Source organism: Panulirus ornatus, chromosome 13 (genome assembly GCF_036320965.1).
Source record: "Panulirus ornatus isolate Po-2019 chromosome 13, ASM3632096v1, whole genome shotgun sequence".
Lineage (NCBI taxonomy): Eukaryota > Metazoa > Arthropoda > Malacostraca > Decapoda > Palinuridae > Panulirus > Panulirus ornatus.
This window is the reverse complement of record NC_092236.1, coordinates 47,202,468-47,224,967: the sequence shown is the minus strand read 5'-3', so window position 1 is coordinate 47,224,967 and position 22,500 is coordinate 47,202,468. Positions and strand designations below refer to the sequence as shown.

General features: G+C 40.4%; 1 protein-coding gene across 2 annotated transcripts in view; it reads right to left on the bottom strand.

The window, feature by feature from the left end:
* Positions 1–4,155: 4,155 nt before the first annotated feature.
* LOC139752841 (hemicentin-1-like) overlaps positions 4,156–22,500 on the bottom strand; it is a 72,167-nt gene continuing 53,822 nt past the window's right edge. For both annotated transcript variants that reach the window (XM_071668793.1, XM_071668794.1), the window contains exons 3-7: positions 21,712–21,860; positions 17,839–18,049; positions 12,397–12,531; positions 8,040–8,225; positions 4,156–5,863 (exon numbers count right to left, since the gene is read on the bottom strand). In XM_071668793.1, coding sequence (XP_071524894.1) covers positions 5,583–5,863; positions 8,040–8,225; positions 12,397–12,531; positions 17,839–18,049; positions 21,712–21,860 — 962 coding nt within the window. In that variant the 3' untranslated portion in view covers positions 4,156–5,582. The remainder of the gene's footprint in view (positions 5,864–8,039; positions 8,226–12,396; positions 12,532–17,838; positions 18,050–21,711; positions 21,861–22,500) is intronic.

Sequence of the window (22,500 nt, the reverse complement as noted above, 5' to 3'; positions counted from 1 at the left end):
GGTTACTACAAACAATCTTTTGTTCTCAATTGGCTCTTTAGGTTTAACACTGTAAAATGTCTTTCTAGCAAGATTGTAAGCTGAATTAAGGAAACGTTTGGATACCGTAATTCAAATCCAACGTCATAGCTAAAGCAGAGCTCATCATCAATAAATTCTGGACTACATATACGAAATACTCTTAGAAACAATAGGACTATTCTCTTTATTGTGACGAGTAGAATAGTAATAAATATATAAACAGACATTTGTGATTTTACGAACTATGTAAATTTTAGGTTTTTACCCCTGTGGATACCACAGTCTTAGAATGCCATTGTGTTGTCGGTTTCAGTTTCAATAATTAACTTTACTGATTCAACTAAACAATTTAAACTGGTAAGAAATAATTTTTCATTCCATCATTAGGCAATAAACAAAGAGTATCAACACACCTGTGGCATTTGATATTACTAGACAAAATGTCATAAAGTATCTTCCTTTCAAAAAATTCCATATATGAATTACTTAAGATGGCTGAAAAAGGATTTCCCATACTCGTACGAAACTGCTGTGTGAAGAAACTGTCATCGAACTAAAACTTACATTTTTTTTAACATATTGTTTAATGAACTTTAACATGCTACTTATAGGCAATGGTAAAGTACATTGTCTAACTCCCCATCTAAAACTTCCAATTCATTATCAGTAGGGACTTTGGTGAATAATAACAAATCAAAACTGATAAGCTTAAGTCTATAATCAAGCTGGATATTGCTGAATTTGTAATTTGTAATTTGATTTTGATATGAGAACAAGATGTGCCAATTAATGGATTAAGAATACTGACAGATCAGTTTGAGAGTTTATATGTTGCAGATCTCCCTGAAGAGATTATAGGTCTTACAGGGTTTCTTGGTTTATGAGGTTTTATTAAACCATTTATGTAGGGCAAGGAAGAACTCAAAGAAGAACGATTCTCAGGCAATTCATTATTGTCCTTAAACTACTCATTATTCTTTTTATTAACCTTGCTGCTTACTGTTTATGTGGGATCACATCTAAGACGAAACTATGTACTTTTATCTTCTAATAAACCATACGGTTTATCTAAATAATCATCTTTATTCAAAATCACTACAACCTAAAATTGAGCATATAGCGTAAACTCACATATGTCTTCACATATCTACTTATCACAGTAAAGTGAAACGTTCTGTGTTTACATCTTAAGTAACCCAGAATTCTTTGATGATAAAGTCAACAACATCTACAAAATTGTTTATGAATTACAGTCCCCAAACATTTTCTTGATTCAGCTTTTAATCTTGCCAGAAAGTCTCTTCACAATGTTCATCTTAAAGAGCCACTTGTGAGCAAAACTTGTCAGTACTAACCTAGTGTTAGAACTTGCTTATTGTCGTTCCTCTTTTGTAAAGATTTTTCAATATTAATGTGGTCTTCACCAATGGTAATACAGTAAGGGAAAGTCTTATCAGAAATTCTGTAACTTCTCAAACGGATTGTGTGCACAATATCCCCTGTAAGGAGTGTTATCAGTTATACATTGGTCATACTTGTAAAGATAGTGATGCTAGGGTTGAACAACCTAAAATCAGTGTTGGGTATAGTTAAGTATCGAATGTCAATACTTCCCACGTATTCCCTGCGTGTCGTAGAAGGCGACTAAAAGGGAAGGGAGCGGGGGGCTGGAAATCCTCCCCTCTCGTTTTTTTTTTTTTTTTTTTTCTTTTAATTTTCCAAAAGAAGGAACAGAGAAGAGGTCCAGGTGAGGATATTCCCTCAAACGCCCAGTCCTCTGTTCTTAACGCTACCTCGCTATCGCGGGAAATGGCGAATAGTATAAAAAAAAAAATATATATATATATATATATATATATATATATATATATATATATATATATATATATATATATATATATATATATATATATATATTCTTATTTTTTTTTTTTTTGCTTTGTCGCTGTCTCCCGCGTTTGCGAGGTAGCGCAAGGAAACAGACGATAGAAATGGCCCAACCCACCCCCATACACATGCCTTGATTCAATCCACTGACAGCACGTCAACCCCGGTATACCACATCGACTCCAATTCACTCTATTCTTTGCCCTCCTTTCACCCTCCTGCATGTTCCGGCCCCGATCACACAAAATCTTTTTCACTCCATCTTTCCACCTCCAATTTGGTCTCCCTCTTCTCCTCGTTCCCTCCACCTCCGACACATATATCCTCTTGGTCAATCTTTCCTCACTCATTCTCTCCATGTGACCAAACCATTTCAAAACACCCTCTTCTGCTCTCTCAACCACGCTCTTTTTGTTTCCACACATCTCTCTTACCCTTACGTTACTTACTCGATCAAACCACCTCACACCACACATTGTCCTCAAACATCTCATTTCCAGCACATCCATCCTCCTGCGCACAACTCTATCCATAGTCCACGCCTCGCAACCATACAACATTGTTGGAACCACTATTCCTTCAAACATACCCATTTTTGCTTTCCGAGATAATGTTCTCGACTTCCACACATTCTTCAAGGCTCCCAGAATTTTCGCCCCCTCCCCCACCCTATGATCCACTTCCGCTTCCATGGTTCCATCCGCTGCCAGATCCACTCCCAGATATCTAAAACACTTCACTTCCTCCAGTTTTTCTCCATTCAAACTCACCTCCCAACTGAATTGACCCTCAACCCTACTGTACCTAATAACCTTGCTCTTATTCACATTTACTCTTAACTTTCTTCTTTCACACACTTTACCAAACTCAGTCACCAGCTTCTGCAGTTTCTCACATGAATCAGCCACCAGCGCTGTATCATCAGCGAACAACAACTGACTCACTTCCCAAGCTCTCTCATCCCCAACAGACTTCATACTTGCCCCTCTTTCCAAAACTCTTGCATTTACCTCCCTAACAACCCCATCCATAAACAAATTAAACAACCATGGAGACATCACACACCCCTGCCGCAAACCTACATTCACTGAGAACCAGTCACTTTCCTCTCTTCCTACACGTACACATGCCTTACATCCTCGATAAAAACTTTTCACTGCTTCCAACAACTTGCCACCCACACCATATATTCTTAATACCTTCCACAGAGCATCTCTATCAACTCTATCATATGCCTTCTCCAGATCCATAAATGCTACATACAAATCCATTTGCTTTTCTAAGTATTTCTCACATACATTCTTCAAAGCAAACACCTGATCCACGCATCCTCTACCACTTCTGAAACCACTCTGCTCTTCCCCAATCTGATGCTCTGTACATGCCTTCACCCTCTCAATCAATACCCTCCCATATAATTTACCAGGAATACTCAACAAACTTATACCTCTGTAATTTGAGCACTCACTCTTATCCCCTTTGCCTTTGTACAATGGCACTATGCATGCATTCCGCCAATCCTCAGGCACCTCACCATGAGTCATACATACATTAAATAACCTTACCAACTAGTCAACAATTCAGTCACCCCTTTTTTTAATAAATTCCACTGCAATACCAGCCAATATGCAATACCATGCATATATATATATATATATATATATATATATATATATATATATATATATATATATATATATATATATATATATATATATATATATGCATATATATATATATATATATGCATATATATATATATATATATATATATATATATATATATATATATATATATATATATATATATATATATATATATATATATATATATATATATATATATATACCATCAAATAAAAAAAGATCATCAAAAAGATAGATATTTCCCATATTCAACCACTTGAGTGACATAAACATAGATCAAAATTTTGTAGAAGCTAACTAGTTTTAACTTAATCAAGGACATAGTAGATTCTGATGCATATTAATTTAGGTCAAGTTTGGTTAAGTTTCTAAATTTCGCCCAAGTTATCCCGTTTTGTCTTGTGAGTAGTTGTGTATTACCTTCTCAAGTTACGAATTCAGTAAATAATATAATCAAATTTCCATGTGGCATAACATAGCTGCGGATTATACCTGACTGGTAAACTTCTCCATGATGACCACATATCATCATCAATGCCCAGCTTAACTTTCCCCATCAACGCATCCCGTTTATCTGTAGAGGAAAGTAAAACATCTACGAAAGAAAGACGTACATTTACTGTCCATATATTACAAAGTGTTGACGTGAGCATAACCCATTACATAGGACATAATTTATCTCCTGTAGTTCATGCAATAATCTGCTGTGGAACAAGAATGTTATGAAATGGATCCATTCCGTCAAAAAGGAAATTGGTTCTGTGTCCTACTGTAGCCTGGTCCTGTGTGAGATTAAATGTTTCTTCGAATGTAATTTTAGTGGACGTTACTTGAGAACTCAATAGAATGAATCAAATGTTTTACCCAATGTGAATTTATATGAAAGAAGTTCCTATATATGCAAATTTTGCTGAGAAAATTTAGAGACATTGATATGCCTCCAGAAAAAAAAGAAAAGAATGGTTAAACTTGATGTTTTATGATCCCCAATAAGTGTTCTTAGGAAATTCGATATAATAAAGACATTTTGTTGTCTTAGAACACTATATCATCCAATACCCACAACACCAAAAACATTGATAATTCAAGGAAATATCACCAATGTACATACAAAACATTTCATATGTTAAATGTCTGACAAGATTAGTTGGTGAACACTCCACAGACACACCTGAACCATTCACACAAGACCCAGACACATGTCACTCTTCATCTGACATACATATGCACACCAGACACACACATGACTTCATCCACCTGAGATATAACTGACTCTTCATTTCAAACAAATCTGACTCCTCATCCAAGATCCATGACTTAGGAAGACACCAGGTGAACCGCTGAACCGAAATGATCTTGACTCTTCGGTAAGGATAATCATCTTGACTCTTAATCCAAGAGACACACCTTCTGACCCCTCATGAGAGAGAGAGAGAGGAATGACGCCTCCTCTTCGAGTGTATGCATCTGACACACAGTTATAGAGACATGTTCTTCTTCACGTTAGTAACATATCTGGAACCCTACCCGCCCAGGTGTATTCAGTTCCGTTCTCAAATATATTTACATCTCTCATCAAGTTAGATAAATTTACTAGTTACCCAAGACACAAATTTGACGTAATCTGAGCGTGCTGACAAGGTCATTTAACCACTTACCAAAGAAATGTATGTGTCTCAATGATAGATTACATAATCCTCAGCCCATGGGAATACTTGACTGATATGCTGTACCTGACCTCTTGATCCATAAGCACACCTAAGTCATCTCAGGAACATTCTCAAAGTATGTATAAGCTCAGCCCGGAAAGCGGTGATCCATTTCTCATACACATCTTAGCATACTAACCGTCCACGTCCAGAACACATATTAACCAACACACACTTCAGTCCCCCAGACAAACACGCCCGGCACACCACTGGTGCACAGAGAACACCCTAGACAGACATTCGTCACATTAGACTGCCACATGCGACACTCCGGACACACACAACACACAGAACACAGAGAGCGCGGCTTGGTCAGCCTCAGAGCAAATAAGTCAAGGCGTCCCACCCAGCAAGAGGCGCGGAGCCTCTCGGGAAATATATAATTTTGAAAAATAATCTCAGAAGGAAGACTAGTGTGAGGGTAAGCGTGTGCGTGCAGCACAATTGACTCCTGGAAGGCTGAGATGAGAAAGATGGGGAAGATGCCGAAGAAGCTGACGCCGAGGAAGATGATGACGAGGAGGAGGAGGAGGATGCAGAAGACGGCGGCGGGGAGGTATTGGCTTGGAGGTGAGGCTGCATGGCTGCCGGCGACTCCTCTGTCACAGAAGATAAACATGTGTTACGTTATTTGTCCACATGAAATAATCTTGTATCAATGTCAGAAAGAGAGCAATCATTTTTGGATACTTACCCTGTGATGCTGTTGTGTTTGTATTACATCTTATGAAATGAATGTGATTCATGTAGGAAATATGAGTCAAATTTACAAGGAAATGGTGAAATTATTCTTATTATGATACTTTCTCCTATTCTGTATCGTTTACCTTAATGACGCAACTTTTGACTGAATAGGATCGTGAATTACAACAGAACATTAAAAAGAATACGCACACACAAATATACATATAATGATACATATATACAAGGTTAAGAGACGGGGCAACACGAGTGTAAAACTCTCTCCCTGTAATATACAAATATTAACAGTATTACACACAAAACCTTGCACACAAAACATCGCTCAGAATCATTGTACAACATGTCGTAGTGGAAAATATAGTGCCATGGAGTGGAAGAGGGCAAATGTCCTACCTGCTTCTAAGAAAGGAGATCAAGAATTTACGCTGAACAGATCCCTCTGAGGAGTGTGGTCTGTGAAATGCTGGAAAAGATAATCAGGAACCAAAGGGATGATTACTTGCTAAGGAGAAAATACGTAAATGTAAGACAACATGGATCCAGTGACAGCAGACATGCGTAACAAATCTCTCAGACGTCCATGAAAGTGAGTATCGTATAGACAAAGATTCAAGACTGGTGGATTGCGAGCTCCTGGACTGCCATAAAGCATTTGACGCTGTACCACTTAGCAGATTAGAAAAAGAAAAATGGATTTTCATGCAAGAATCGGGGGGGGGGGGGTAGTCCTTCACTGCATAGTTTACGGTCACCAGTGACGTGCCGCAGGACTCAATTCAGTACTCCTTTTGGATCCATGTAAATAAAGGATAGGCTCGCACCTGTATAAGTTTGTGGATGATGCCAAGGTCAGGAGGGAAGGATTGCCTCAGCTTACATGAGAATGGACCCCGAAGTTAGTCTGATGCATAGTTAATGATACTCATCCTATGTAAATGCAAAGTAATGACGTTGGAATGCAGTGAAAAAGGCCCTTGAACTAATCTCATCAAGAAGGAAATGAGCTGCAGAATTATGTGTACGAGAAGGATTGGGAGGCGACATAGTATTTAATGTCCACACAACTCCATCCCAGAAGGACTGCTAAGAAGACTAACTGTCTGCTGGCAAATATTGACTGAAGTTAAGTAGATGGATGTGGAAACTCACAGCAAACTATTCACAGCGTATGTGACACGGACACAACTGATATATGCTTCTAGCTTGGTTACCGCGCTTAATAATACCAAAATGAAAAGAACTAAGTTAGAGCGAAGTGTTGAAAGCCATAAGATTACCCACCATGTGACTTGATCGCCTTCTTCAAGTGTCTGAGCCATTTTGACTGTGTCCACAATGAACATTTCTTCTAAAGATGCGAAGTTAGAGTAACCAGGAAACTAAATAAGAAATTTGCTAAAAAAGATGTAAAGGACTGCTTTTATAGCATAAAGTTAGTGGATGAATGGAATGAACTAAGGTGAGATTTCAAATGTTAGAAATATACAATTATTCAAAAAGCCTTATAATAATAGAGAAAAGCTAAGACGAATGTCCCCCCACACGCGTAAAACTCCCTCCCAAACTCTACAAATAGGTAAATATAAGAAAAAGTCAGGGTAATCAGTGCGGAATTTTGGTTAACTGAGGAGAGAATTTTCAAGAGTCAGATAATGAGAAGACCCACCGGGGCAAATGAGGCAGTTTATGCATTACAGGAAAGTTTATGAACGACATTGATGTTCATGAATGAAGAAATGTCTCGGAAACTTTACATACTGAGAGTAAAAAGACCTAAACCTAAATATTGTGAATATCTATTGAACCTACACAAAGAGGCGCATAACACACTTGTATCATAACTTAAAGATCCTTTTAATAAACTAATATTGATATGAGTAAAGGCACTTTCATTTCCAAAGTTATGATACACAGGACCCAGAAAAATAAGTTAAAGTGAGGAAACAATAAAAAGAACAGATGCAAAGGTGTACATACACGGACACAAAATCGACAGTGACAATCAGGTAAGTTATCCAGTTGATGTACAGACCCACACAGACTCACCATCCAGCAGGAGCCACAGACACTCACCATCCAGGACGTGTACAGACACGGAAGCAGGGTCAGCGTGCTCGGGGGAACACGTGTAGTTGCCAGCGTCCCGCCAGGTGGCATTGGTCACCAGGAGCCAGCTGGTGCCCGCCCGCCTGTCCGTCACCAGTTGCACTCCTCCACGACCACCTGAGTTGAGCTCCTCCAACACAGTGCTGCTGCTCTCTGTGGAAACGAAGGTCATGGGTCAGAAGTGCAGTCGGAATGCAGGTCGGAAGTCACCGGTGTTGTCGCTCCTGCCAATGGCTGTGGGAATACAGGTCAGAGGTCAGAAGCGATTTCGCTGTTGTTATTGGCTATAGAAACAAGTGTTGTAGGTCAGCAGTGCTGTCGCTGCATGTAATGGCTGTGGGAACTTAGGTCAAAGGTCAGCAAAACTGCCGTTGTTTGTAATGGTTGTGGGAACACAGGTCAGAGGTGAACAGTGCTGTTGCTGCTTGTAATGGCTATGACAACACAAGGTCAAAGGTGAGCAGTGCTGTCGATGCTGCTAATGGCTGTGTGAGGAAAGGTTAGAGGTCAGTAGTGCCGTCGCTGTGGGAACACAGGTCGAAGTAAACACTGTTGCTGCTGTTTGGAGGGCACAAGATAGAGGTCAACACTGCTTTTCCTGTTCGGGGCAAAGGTCAAAGATCAACAATGTCAACACTGTTAATGTTGTCTAGGAGCTACAGGTCAATGGTTAGTACTGTGGCTTCTTAAGTAAACTTGGATCACGGGTCAAGTATACTGTTGTTGCTGTCTGGGAGATTAGTATGGAGATCAATACTGCTGCTGCTTGCGTAACACAAGTCAGAGGTCAAAACATCCGTAACATGGGTAACACAGGTCAAAGATCATCGCTGCCGATATATGGGTAAAGCTGGTCAGAGGTTAACTCTGCTGTTACATGGGTAAGACAGATCATCTGCCATGCATTGGTAACCCAGTCAGATGTCAACGCTGTCACTGCGTGGCCTACAGAGGTCAGAGATCAACATTGTTGTTGAATGAGTAACACAGGTCAACACTTCTGTAACATAGATAAAACAAGTTGAAGGTCAACATTGCCGTATCATGCGCACAACAGGTGAAAGTACAACACTGACTCATCATGGGCAACACAGATTATAGGCTAACACTGCTGTTGTATTCGGTAACACATGTCAAAAGTCAACACTGCCGCTCTATGAGGAAAACAGATCATAAGTTAACACCGTCATAGCATGGGTAACACAGGTTAAAAGGCAACTGTCATTTCGTGGATAATACATATCAAAAGACAATACAATCACTGCATGGATAACCAGGGTTAACGCACCACTACATAAGAGATACAGGCCAGAGGTTAACATTGTAGCTCAGTGGATACAACAGGTCATGGGTCAACATTGCCGTTCTATGGGTAATACATATCAAAGACCAACATGACTGTTGTATGGATAAGAAAAGTCTAAAGTCAGTGCTACTGTTACTGATACATAGAGGATGCCTTTCAACCGTGGCCACAGACGATACTCCTGTTTTGTGGAGAATCATAGGTCAAAGGTCAACATTGCTACTGCTGTCATTGCTTCTGCTCACACTACTGATGCTTCCGCTGTCTGAAAGAAACAGTTATAAATTAAACAAAAACATTTCTTCCCCATAGCTTAGGAGATTCAGATCCAGTGAAACAATCTTTTAGATTCCACATTAATATCCATACCCACGAAATCTTAATGCTACGAAGGTTCCTTCAAAATAGGCAAGCCCTGAGACCTCACCAGGGTAGGCATGCCCTGAGACCTCACCAGGTATATAGAGTCCTTCACTTCCTTTAATTTTTATCCATTCAGACTCACATCCCAACTAGCCAGTCCTTCAACCTTGTTAGAAAAAAAAAACTTGCTTTTATTCACACTTACTCTCAACCTTCTCCTTTCACACACTCTTCGAAAGTCAGTCACCAATTTCTGCAGTTTCTAAACGGAATCTGCCACCAGAGCTGAATCATCAGCAAACACCAACTTACTCACTTTCCAAGCCCTCTCATCCCTTACGAACTGCATACTCGTCCTTCTATTCAAGACTCTCGCAATTTACTTCCCTCAACACCCAGTTTGCATACAAATTGAACAATCATGGAGACATCATCATGCACCCCTGCCGCAGACCAACTTTCACTTTGAACCATTTACTCTCTTCTCTTCTTACTCGTCACATCAACTTCATTTTGAACCATTCACTCTCTTCTCTTCCTACTTGCATATATGCCTTACCCCTTTGATATAACCCTCTCATTCCTTCTAACAGCTTTCCTTCCACGCCGGATACTTTTAAAACTTCCCACAAGGCATTTCCGTCAACCAAATCATATCCGTCTTCAGATCTATAAATGCCACATACAAATTCATTTGTTCATCCAAGTATTTCTCTCACACATTCGTTAAATCAAACACCTAGTCCGCACATCCCCTACCACTTCTGAAACAACACTGGTTCTCCCCAGTCTGACGCTGTGTACATGCCTTCACCCTCTCAATCACTAACCTCACATGCAACGTCACAGGTATACTCAACAAACTTATGCCTCTGTAATCCAAGCACTCACCTTCATCCCGTTTGCCTTTATACAGTAGCATTACACATACATTCCGCCAATCCTCAAGCTCCTCACCATGATCCATAAAGACAATGAAAATCCCAGCTAACCAATCAACAAAACAGTCACCCTCCTTTTTAAATAAATTCATCTGCAATACCATCCACTCCAGTTGTCTTGCCACATTTCATGTAAATCAAGAATTTCACCACCTTTCTCTCTTTACCAAACCACTCTTTATGCACATGCCATCACTGCTTCCCTAAGTACCTCCCTTCCTCATTCACTCCCCATGCTTCATTTATCCTCATTTTTTGCCGTTCTGCACTCATCTCTCTTGGTATTTCCTCACACTAGTCTGTTATCCAAGCTCACTTACTCTTATTACACTTTCTCACCGGCAATATTTCCTTTTTTCGAAACCTCTACAAACCTATACCCTCGTCTCCGCAAGATATTGATCAGACATCCCACCAGCTGCCTCTCTAGGCACATTTACATCCGAAATAACTCTTTTACACGCCTATCAGTCAATCCAATAATGCCCGCTGACCATCATTCCTACTCACATATGTATACATGTGTATGTTACTCTTTTTAAACCAGGCATTCCCAATTACCAGTCCTCTTCCTGCACATAACTCCACAACCTGTTCACTACTTCTGTTCATGATACTGAACACACCATGCCTACCAGTTGTACCCTCAACTGCCACAATGGTCACCGCTGCATTCCAATGATTACTCATAAATAATCGGTCTCTTGGATCAAAATTGCGCACACACTAACTCATCCCAAAACACTTGACTTTCATAACATTTCCTGTCACAGCCAGGTGCATAAGCAACAACAATCATCACGAATGTCTTGTCTTCTATTTTCATTTTCACTCACATCAATCTCGAGCCCACTTCCTTACACTCTTTCACACACTCCGATAACTCCTACTTTAGGAGTAGTATGCTACTCCTTTCCTTGCTCTTGTCCTCCTATCAACCCCTTTCCTTACTCCAAAGAGATTTTCAAACCATTATTCTCCTTTATCCCTGAGCTTTGTTTCACTCAGAGCCAGAACATCCAGGTTTCTTTCCTCAAACATACTACCTATCTCTCCTCTCTTCTCATCTTGGTTACATCCATGCACATTTAGAGACCCCATGCTGAGCCTTCGAGAATGAACACTCCTTGCTTGACTTCAGTTCCCTTTTAAATTTTCCAAAAAAAGGAATAGAGAAGGGGGCCTAGTGAGGATATTCCCTCTGAGGCTCAGTCCTCTGTTCTTAATGCTACCTTGCTAACGCGTGAAATGGTAAATATGTGTTGATATATATATATATATATATATATATATATATATATATATATATATATATATATATATATATATATATATATATATGTCATGTGTATATATATGTATGTACATAAAACTGATGTCACGGCATTAATGTATGTTACACGTCGTTCGCCCCAACAGCTCAGTCGTTAAAGTGATCGGGGGAAAAAATTTCGTAGAGTAGACACAATTTCAGATAACATACAACAATGGTTAAGGAAGACACAAGCTTAAAACTGGTCCCACACACATGCCAGAGAAGTGTGCTACTTGCGTTCTATGTTCTATGGTACGCTCTCTCTCTCTCTCTCTCTCTCTCTCTCTCTCTCTCTCTCTCTCTCTCTCTCTCTCTCTCTCTCTCTCTCTCTCTCTCTCTCTCTCTCTCTCTCTCTCTCTCTCTCTCTCTCTCTCTCTCTCTCTCGTGTTCCTGACTCACTTAAAGTAGGGTTGACGTGGTACCAGGTGACGGGGGCGGCCTGGGCTGTGGCACCGGTGATGAGGCAGGTGATGTTGAGGTCACTGCCAGCCTTCATGAAGACAGCGGCCGAGCCCACGATGGTGGCCCGCGGCACTGGAGGCGGACAAGGCAGGGTCAGGTATACAGACAACAAAAGAACATGGAGCTCTTTGGAGGACCAAGTTGTGAGGCCAGTTACTGACACCTAAATATCCACAACGACCTACTTAACCATTGATATATTTTTGCAAACATACGACTTAAGAATCTCTATAAGTTACTACAGCAATATGTGGTTGAATATGGTATAATTACCACTTGCAGTGGAGTTACTATTGTGTCTCTAGGATGATGCCTAAAGCCACGTAAGTAGGTTTTGTTTTAGAGGTGTAATAGTTAGCAAGAAGAGAAGGTGGGAACAGTTAGCAGGAGGAGGTGGGAATTCGTGTGAAAGACTAGAGCGCTGGGAATAACTGGTCCAGAGTGTAGACATCTAGTGCTATAGATTGTGTCACAACTTGAATACATCTGTTCTGATCCGAACATGAACTACGTTAAACTCAGATTTATAAACTAAAACACGACTGAAACATTTTTCGTCCATCATGTGAAATGTGTGTATAACAACTTATGAAGTCAGACGCAGCAAGCCACAGGGGACAGCCAGCTCGATGTAAAAGAAATGTTGAGCCAAACGCCATAGGTCGCTGTCACTTGTACTAACGAGGGAATATTTTGAGTCTCTGTATCTCCGGTGGTTCTCTCCTAATGCACGTACCACTCAGAAAGTTATGATTTTTATCTCTATTCGAGGGAGTGATGCTCCTTGATGGCTGGTTCGGTCGTGGCGCAGAACAGCATTCAGAAATGAATGTTATTGTGATCCCGAATTTATGACAGCTCTTTGGTCTCGTGTTGACCTGATGGTCTGGATAAGGACTCTCCATTCGTGAAATTCATGATGGTGGTTATGATCGTTTCCCGCTCAAATATTTTTCCTTCACTCATGATTTTTTTTTTCTAACAAATACAAACTCTCACGAACGTATAGATAGATATTTCACTTTATACTTCAGATTTCATAGAGTCAATTTCTTATGAATAAGGTTGTTTATGATAAGATTCAATTTATTCTATAGGTAAGATTACACTTTTTTCAGGGTGAAAGAGGCAATGACGCCTTTATAGAAGTAGAGTTTCTAGTCTTATGTAATTGTGAGGTACTTGCTCTTACCGTAAGTGTTGGCAGCAAATATCGCACAGTCATTCAGTTTGTTGGTGTGATTTTATTAGCTGATACAATCACGATGAAATGTATCAAATGTGGCAAAATATTCCTGAATAAGCAGATACCGTTAGCCGGTAGAATAACTATTTTTTAAAGATAAATGAAGGAATTCAACATTATTGACTGTAGTCTAATATGCCAGTTGATCGTTGGCCACTAACTACTTCTAGTACACAGTTTCCTTTCTATTTGGTCTGCTGATGAAACGAGCTTCCTTTCATATCCTATCAATATCAGTGTCTTCCAAGGTTCTTGCCTACTCTCTTCCTTCCATTCGTAAATAATCATTTTTCTTCCTCTTCTAAACTTATTCATCTACACAGACTCTACATCAACTGACTTTATCTCCTCCTCACTCTAATTCTTTCTTTTTCTCGCATTTCCTATCTTACTTCGAATCTGTGGCATTTCAGAATGAGAAGACAGTAAACTGGTCGAATTCAGTAATACGAAAACACTAATTGTTCCCGTACCTCTCTATATATATATCACTCGTTTACCACAAAACTGTTGTACTTCAAAGTGTTACAGTTCATTCCTCCGGTAGCATAAAGATTTTGGCATAATAAGATTGTATCTGAAATCCTATGTAATCAACACAACAAAATTTGCTGCCTGAAAGCTAAGAATGTTGTATACATGCTATTAGTACTTTTCTTTTGGGCAATTATCCTTTATCTACAGAGTTTACATTCGTACTGCTTGCAAACCTGGTGGATCTTCCTCCACTTCCTGCTTGTCCAGATTGAAATCAAGAGCCTTCCATCTGTCACCTCTCTTCAACCAGCCCTTTCCATCCGCTGTGATGTTGCTGTCCTTTATCTGTTCTACCAGTAATATCTGGGCCACTGCTCTCGTGAGCTGTCTGTGTGTATCCTTGCCAATATGTCTTAGACCCATAGTCTGTAACCCATAGATTGTCTCTAGACACCAGTTACATAAGAATGAAGCGATATAATATTTCTTTCTTCAGACATAAAAGCTGCGAGACTCTCTTCCCTTATTTCGTCTTATCTTTTCCTATAGCCTCTCCATCTTTACATGTCAGGTTTACGAACTCTGATGTATTTCCTCATTCTTTTTCTCATACTCTGTTGTTATGTCATCCGAGATGGCCATCAACGTGGTATGTCTCTTTCCCTCAACATGTCTGTTACTTTAACAAGACTAGCTACGTTGCCATTCTCAGACATCAGCACGATGGTGCACTAAAGAGTCAAGTATAAGAACAAAATAATCTCTCATTTTTCAAAGATTTGTGCGACTTAAAACTATAGTATCAAAGCAGAATACTCTACAATGACAACGCCTCCTGAGGGAAATATATGACGTTGATTTACGTATTTTTATCTGTCAGTAAATTGTTATGTTCATTATATTTGTTATCTTATTCCTTTGACCTTCATTACGTGCAACATATTGACACGACTATGAGCAGCGTATATCAGGAGGTTAACAGTACTAGGGAAAACTCCGACCTAACATAATATTTGCCAAATACCTTCCAAAATATCAATTTCTCATTATTTCCTCGCCTTTAGTTGCTTGCCTCTGCTGAACACTCTCCTCCTAGCGTCCTACTGTGGGCAAGACTGTTTAACTTGGTTCCCTTGCTGGTGGAACAATATCTACCTTTTCAAACAGTGGCTGCAGGCGGAAGCGCCACCTGTTGGAACAAAGTCTATCCATTTAAATAACTCTTAACTGTTGCAGCGAAAATAAACTGTTTGAGTAGGACAACATCTAACTGTTAGAATAATGACTATCTGTTGGAACAACGCCGAACTTTTCGGACAACGCCCATCTGTTGGAACGGCGCCTTCCAGGTGGAACAATGTATCTGTCAGGTGGAACAAAGAAACGTTTTGTGCCCTGACTGCCCGAGCCACCAGCGCAAGTGACCATTTGTAGTGAGCGAAAACTTGTGGCGCTTCACTTGCCTTATTTAACTTTAAAGATTCAGCCTCGGGCTACGCTCAGCGATCCTGTTCACGTGACGGAATGTAAGTTAGATCCAAGGCAATTCATATTTACGTCTGTATTTAGAGTTTATGTAAGAAAGAAGGAATTTGGAATCAGGGAGAGCTTTTCAAAAGGGACAGAGAGAGAGAGAGAGAGAGAGAGAGAGAGAGAGAGAGAGAGAGAGAGAGAGAGAGAGAGAGAGAGAGAGAGAGAGAGAGAGAGAGAGAGAGAGACTTTACTTACGAGCACCTACGAAAAACATGTAACTGAAGGCCCATTATCCCTAGATGAGGTTATCTGTCAGTTCTAATTTTGTTGATAACTAGTTGCCGATGATAATACATAGAGGAGAACAGTTAGAAAGGCTCTCTCTCTCCCCAACCGGCACTCCATCTTGCTAAAGTAGGTGACAAGAAAAAGAAGGAAGAAAAGGAATGCAACACTAATGTAAAACTAACATGGAATTTTCCACAAAAGAATGAAAAATATATCAGGCAACTGTCTGCACTATGGCCATTATACTGGACTATGTTATACCCCTACTTTTATCATACTATGTTATTTCATGTTGAAATATACTATACTATACTATACTATACTATACTATACTATACCATACTATACTATACCATACGGTACTATACTATACTATACTATACTATACTATACTCTACTATTCTATACTATACTATACTATACTATACTATACTAAGGCGACAATTCTTCAGCAATAGTTAGGGCCTTCTAATAACCTGGAATAAGAGAAAATATGTTTTATACGCTTGCATATACTTTTGCTACCCTATTTTTGTTTACTAAACACCTGATGAAATAATAAACAACTGATGAAATTGATTTAGCGCCAGTCTTCAAAGGTACCCAAAGTCTTTCCTTAACAATGTTTGATGGTTCAGCAATTATGTTTGAAAAAGTTCATCTTATCTCATTTCTCTTGTCAAGCTAAGTGCTTTACCTTGTGTCTCGATATGATCTTCATGGCTTTCTTTGTTCAGTTTGAACAGAATTTTGAAAAATTGTATCAAAGCTTCTCCCCATATAATAGATATATTTAGGGATGGAATTTGTTTTATAGTCCTTCTTTGTATTTGTTCAAATTGTCTTACTCCTTTTTGTAACTTAGAGACCAGAACTGAACAGTACATTCAAGTTGGTCTTGATAACGCGTGTGATACTATTAGGACTGTTTCCTGGTAATTTGTGTTTGATGATCCTAGTTGTATAACCTGGTATATTGTTTACTGCTATAATTTATTCAATGTATTTTGTGCACATAGGAAGATTATGATCCTTTTCTGCTTATACTTTGATGGTGAATCTTCCAAACATTCTTTTGTCATGTTTAGAATCCTCCAAAGTTCTCTACTTTATTCTTATCAATAATGAATCTCATCTCTTCTTTTCCTGATCACTCTGCTGGATTGTCCAAACGTTACTGAATCGTTGTCGTGCTTATCTATGGCTTTGCCTTCTACTCACGTCTCATTTACAGTCTCGGAATTATTAAATTCTAAACCCATGTCTGAGTCGTTTTTGAAGTTGATAAAAAAAAAGAAGCTAGGACCCGAAGACTGATCCCTATGGCAACCCACTTTTTACGTGAAGCCAATCGAAGGATTCACCTTTGAAGACCACACATTCCCTTCTGTCTGTGAGCAGTCACTGCTTCGCTAATTTACCAAACACCTTTTGAAAACTTCAGTATATTACATCATAGGATACTTCTGATTCTCAGTTGGTGTATGTAACACTGAAAAAATCTAAGACATCTAATAAACAAGTTCTTTTGTGGTGAATTGATAGCTTATTCTCAAACTGAAAAGTAGAAATTTTAGTTTTGTCTTTTATAAACCATGTTTCACTCTCTTATCACTCATAGGTTAAGGTAACTGGAATGAAAGTTAAAGCATATTCTTTTATCTCTTGTTTTATGTATTGGAGCAACATTTCTCGTTTTCCAATTCTATTGTATTTCAGCTTCAGTTACTAACTTTTCAATGTTTTTATCCAGAGAGAGAGAGAGAGAGAGAGGGGGGGGGAAAGAAAGAAAGAAAGAAGTAGAAGAAGAAGAAGAAGAAGAAGAAGAAGAAGAAGAAGAAAGAGAAGAAGAAGAAGAAGAAGAAGAAGAAGAAGAAGAAGAAGAATCCACTGACCCACAACGTCGAGTGTAAACCTCTTGAATATCTTAGGCTGGGCTGACACTTGGCACTCGTACACCCCGGAGTCACTGACGTCGGGTTCGTTGATGCTGAGCACCCAGTATGGCGACGTCTTGACGTGGATGGCCCGAAAGCGAGAGTCCGTCGTGTAGGTGAAGGAGTCGGTCGTCAGAACGTGCAGGTCGCGGCGGCGGATCCACGACACCTGAGGAAGAAGACGACACAAGTCGTTATCCAGAGAAACGTCGGCCATTCGGCCTCAGCAACATATACACCTTGATGACCCTGATTATGCTCCCTATTGCTACCATCTCGTACATCTAACTTCAAGCGTTCACGTTTTTGCTACAGTTGATTGGCTGTAGAGGAGAGACATTAACATATGATCATCAACATGAGCGTTCCTGTTTCTAATAGGGGAAAAAAACATTCGAGGAATAGAAACTATGTAGAGTCAAATGGAGATACTGAGTACTTAAAGAAGATTGTCCGGGAGTTGGGAAGTTGTCTCATGCATAGTAAATGTTCGGGTGAGCGGAGGAGAACGGGACTGGACGACCTCACTTTCCCTACTGCTCAAGAGCAACTTACTCAGGCTAGTGACTGTAGGTACAGGAAGCTACTTTACCGGATATTTACCTCTCGCTCAGGCTGGTTACCTCAGCCAGAGTCCTCCAGCGGAACATGGACGAATTCAAAATGCAGATTAGAGCAAAAATGATAACAAGAGAACATTGGATACCAAGAGGGACGCAAATTATGGAAGAAATAAGAAAACAGGAGAGCAATTGTATGTATACAGGAGAAGTAAACGACAGACCCAATCACATTTCCATAAGTAGTTATCGTAATTCTTGTCTTCATTATCATCTATGATCATTAAAGCCTCCACGATTATTGTAAGAAACAATTCCCCTTATATGCAATGTGGGAACATAAACATGAGCAAGATTTATAATGTTATTATCAGCAGAGTTCCGTAATTATGGGAAGAGTAAGTGAGAAATGAACAGCGGACCACATTATCGGCCACGCAGGTGGAGAGGTGGCCTGGGCCAGAGCAGCGTGTGTCATCCCTGAGTCAGTGGGTGAACCCATAACCCGGTGTGTCTCTCGGCTGGCCTTACAATCCCATGTCTCTGGATCGGCTGATTACATCCCTTGTCTTTAGAGCGGTCCCATAACCCACTGCCTCTGGGACATCCCCATAACCTGATGTGTCTGCAGGACGGCCTCCGGTCTCTAGGACAGCTTGTGTGTCTTGGGCGTCTTCATAACCCCTCTCTTCTTATGGTGGCCCCATTCCTACGTGGGTTTCATGCCTTCTATATCTATGCGGGTACCACCGGTGTTTCTATGGTGCCGCCACATTTCTATACCTCTGTAATGCTACTAAATTGCCGTGTCTCTGGAGTGCCGGTACGCTCCATGATCAATGGGGTACCACCACATTGGTTTTCTCTGGGGTGCCATCACACTCCCTTGTTTCTGGGGTGCCATCACACTTCCATGCTTCCAGGAGTGTTGTTCTTCCGTCCTCCTTTTCTGCTTCCTCATAGCTTTTTCTCTTACAACGTAATTCTCTCTCTCTCTCTCTCTCTCTCTCTCTCTCTCTCTCTCTCTCTCTCTCTCTCTCTCTCTCTCTCTCTCTCTCTCTCTCTCTCTCTCTCTCTCTCTCATATAAAGAATTGCTAGGCTATTTCTGATACAGCATTCAAACACAAGTCAAAAGTTGGGGAAAGAGGAGAGGAACATATCATCATCTCTTAATATATTATACACTCCAGCCAATAACAAGCACTCGCCACAATATACAACCACCTCGCTTAATACCCGGAAATATCAGCGACTGTCTCACTTAGAAAAAAAAAAAAGACATCATTGTGTGCTAAAGTTAGCAGATACCGCCACACACACTGGACAGTCACCGTACACAGGAAATACGCACCAGCAGTTTAGACTCACGGTACAGGAACATTACACGTCAGAGACAGACACTGTATCATGAAAGTCATCGTTCATGAGGCTGGTACATAAGGTTGTTACCTGAATACGTTTCGTTGCCCGACCATATCTAGACCTGTAGCTCTGGAAACCATCCAGAACAGCAGGTTAGCTTTTTATCATAGAAACGAAATATGCACCAACGGTTTGTACCATAAGTCAAGAGATGTGTCGAGTGTGAGTGGTACATCTCAAGTAAATGTATGCATCAGACGGGAGGATGGAGTGGAGCAGGCTTGGAGGTCCTGTGTACATTTTCCGTTCATGCAAATTCTTCTCAGGATGAATGTAGACGACTTACTGAGGCGAGAGAAAATGGAAGGTGGGCGTCTCGTGTCCCGACAATGAATAATGCCGTCATGTATTTTGGAAATAACATTTTGAATGGACATATAAAAAGTCTTTCGTGTGAGAAAAGTTAACTCATATTGCAAATAGAATTATTTGATTATCAAATCAGCGAGATTACAGCATGAAGGGAGCTGGACACTCTGTCTACACATAGTCCAGAAGGAGAGAAAGATGAATGTCCACGAAAGAATGTCTTGGGCGGGCTCGCCTCTACTGCCATGGGTAGTTTCCTTCTCCACACGATAGTACTGCCGTCAGCAGTTGCCCTGCCCCATGGTAATGTTGTTCTAACTGGCAGTTAAGGTCGTCTGAATGTTTTACCTGAAGTGGTAACACTCCACCAAACCAACCCCACCCTCAGCAAGCACCAGGGTCAGCACTCCTCCCCAGACACAGTCTTCTATAGCCTTGTGTTACTTATGCAGTCCACCTAAACTTAACTATAATAATTTCAGTAAAGGAGACATAAACTCAACTACAGTTTCCATAAAGGAAATAAAGCAAATGATCCGTGAAGACAGCTCGAATTTTGAGACACAGTCATACTCTCGACTACGTTCTCAGACAATTGTTTTCGGATCTTCATATTCTTTCCCTTTCCTAATTACCTTAACCATATTACCGGCTACACAGGATAGGCAAGGTACATTAAGCCTGACATAAACATCCTGAGTTCACGGCCGAGGGACAACATCGAACAATAATGGTCAGTCATCAGAGCTTCATATCTTATAACTACACAAGATAAAGTCGAGTCATCAGACACATCTCCACTTAGCCTTCCACTCTTACTGATGATACTTCCACTCCGTCCACCCCCCCCCCCCCCACCCACCCCCCTCCCTCGCTTATTGTATCTCCACTCAACTTATTACCGTCACTACTGAACATCACCATATAAACCATCTCAAATACTCTAAGCCCTTTATAAAAACCTAATGTCCTAAATCCATTTATGTCTTCAGTTGGCTACCTCTTCTCCTCCATCCTTTCAAGTACTCTTATGAATTTTTTCATCCCATTTGTTTCTATAATACCTCCAATACCTCTTCATCTAATCAGGGTTGTAGCTATGAGGGATTCAAATGAGCGACCTCCTCCTTGCGACACATACTTTCACATCTTCCTAATTTTATATATCATATTCTACATTCCCACTGTACCAGGGAATTCATTATTCTGTACTGCTTTCATTTTGACCTGTCCAGTGTTAAGTTTTCGCGAGTCAAATCAAACGAACATCGAACGTGTTAATCTTATACGGTCCTTAACTTCAAAATAAACAGTCGTTACACTAAGCTACATTTTACATAAACGCATCTCTATGATACGAGCCAGAGTAAACACATACCATAATATATACTCCCATAGGCTGCGATAGACATGTAATAAGATAGATACGCGACTCTTTCAATACACACCTTAAATAAGCGTGCGCGAGAACAACACACGCTACAATAGACGAGCGCCAGAATAATCACACACTACAGTAAGTACCTTCCATGGTCTCACCTGCCTGTCGCCGAGCATCCTGACACCGCACGTGAGGTTAGCAGCGTCACCCACGGCCGTGGTGATGTGTATGGGCGTGTTCAGGAAGTAAGGGCAGCCGCGGCAGTGGGCGGGACCAGGCGTGGGTGTGGGAGGCGGGTGGGCAACACCTGTGGGCAGAGCAACAAGTTAATGAAGTGATAAGCAAGGGGATGTGTGTGTGAGTGTGTGCGTGTGTGTGTGTGTGTGTGTGTCTGTCTGTCTGTCTGTCTGTCTGTGTCTGTGTGTGTCTGTGTGTAGTTACCTATTTGTAATGATCTATTTTTGCTGTATGGGGTGGGAGTTTTACATCCGTGGGACCACAGCCCTTGAACATTCTTATCATAATTCTTCTTAGATTAAGGTGTGTGTGTGTGTGTGTGTGTGTGTGTGTGTGTGTGTGTGTGTGTGTGTGTGTGTGTGTGTGTGTGTAAGAGTGTGTGTCTCGTTGAGGACTATAATCATAATACATAAAGCGGACATTCCATAAAACATTTTTCCCATGATAATATGAAAGTGGACAGTAAACACGCCTATAACTTTCCTTTTGTTTTTTCTGTGTGATAAGCGGGACAACACATACAGGTATAGTATAACATACAACTGCAACACTGGTTAGGTCCGTCTGTCTGGCCCTCACAACACACCCATAGACACGTTAAATTAGGCGTTGATACTGTTAAAGACATGGAGTTATCTTGAATCTATATAGTCCACTGTGATTAATGGATAAATGAACATTTATTTATCATATTCATAACTACCCAACAC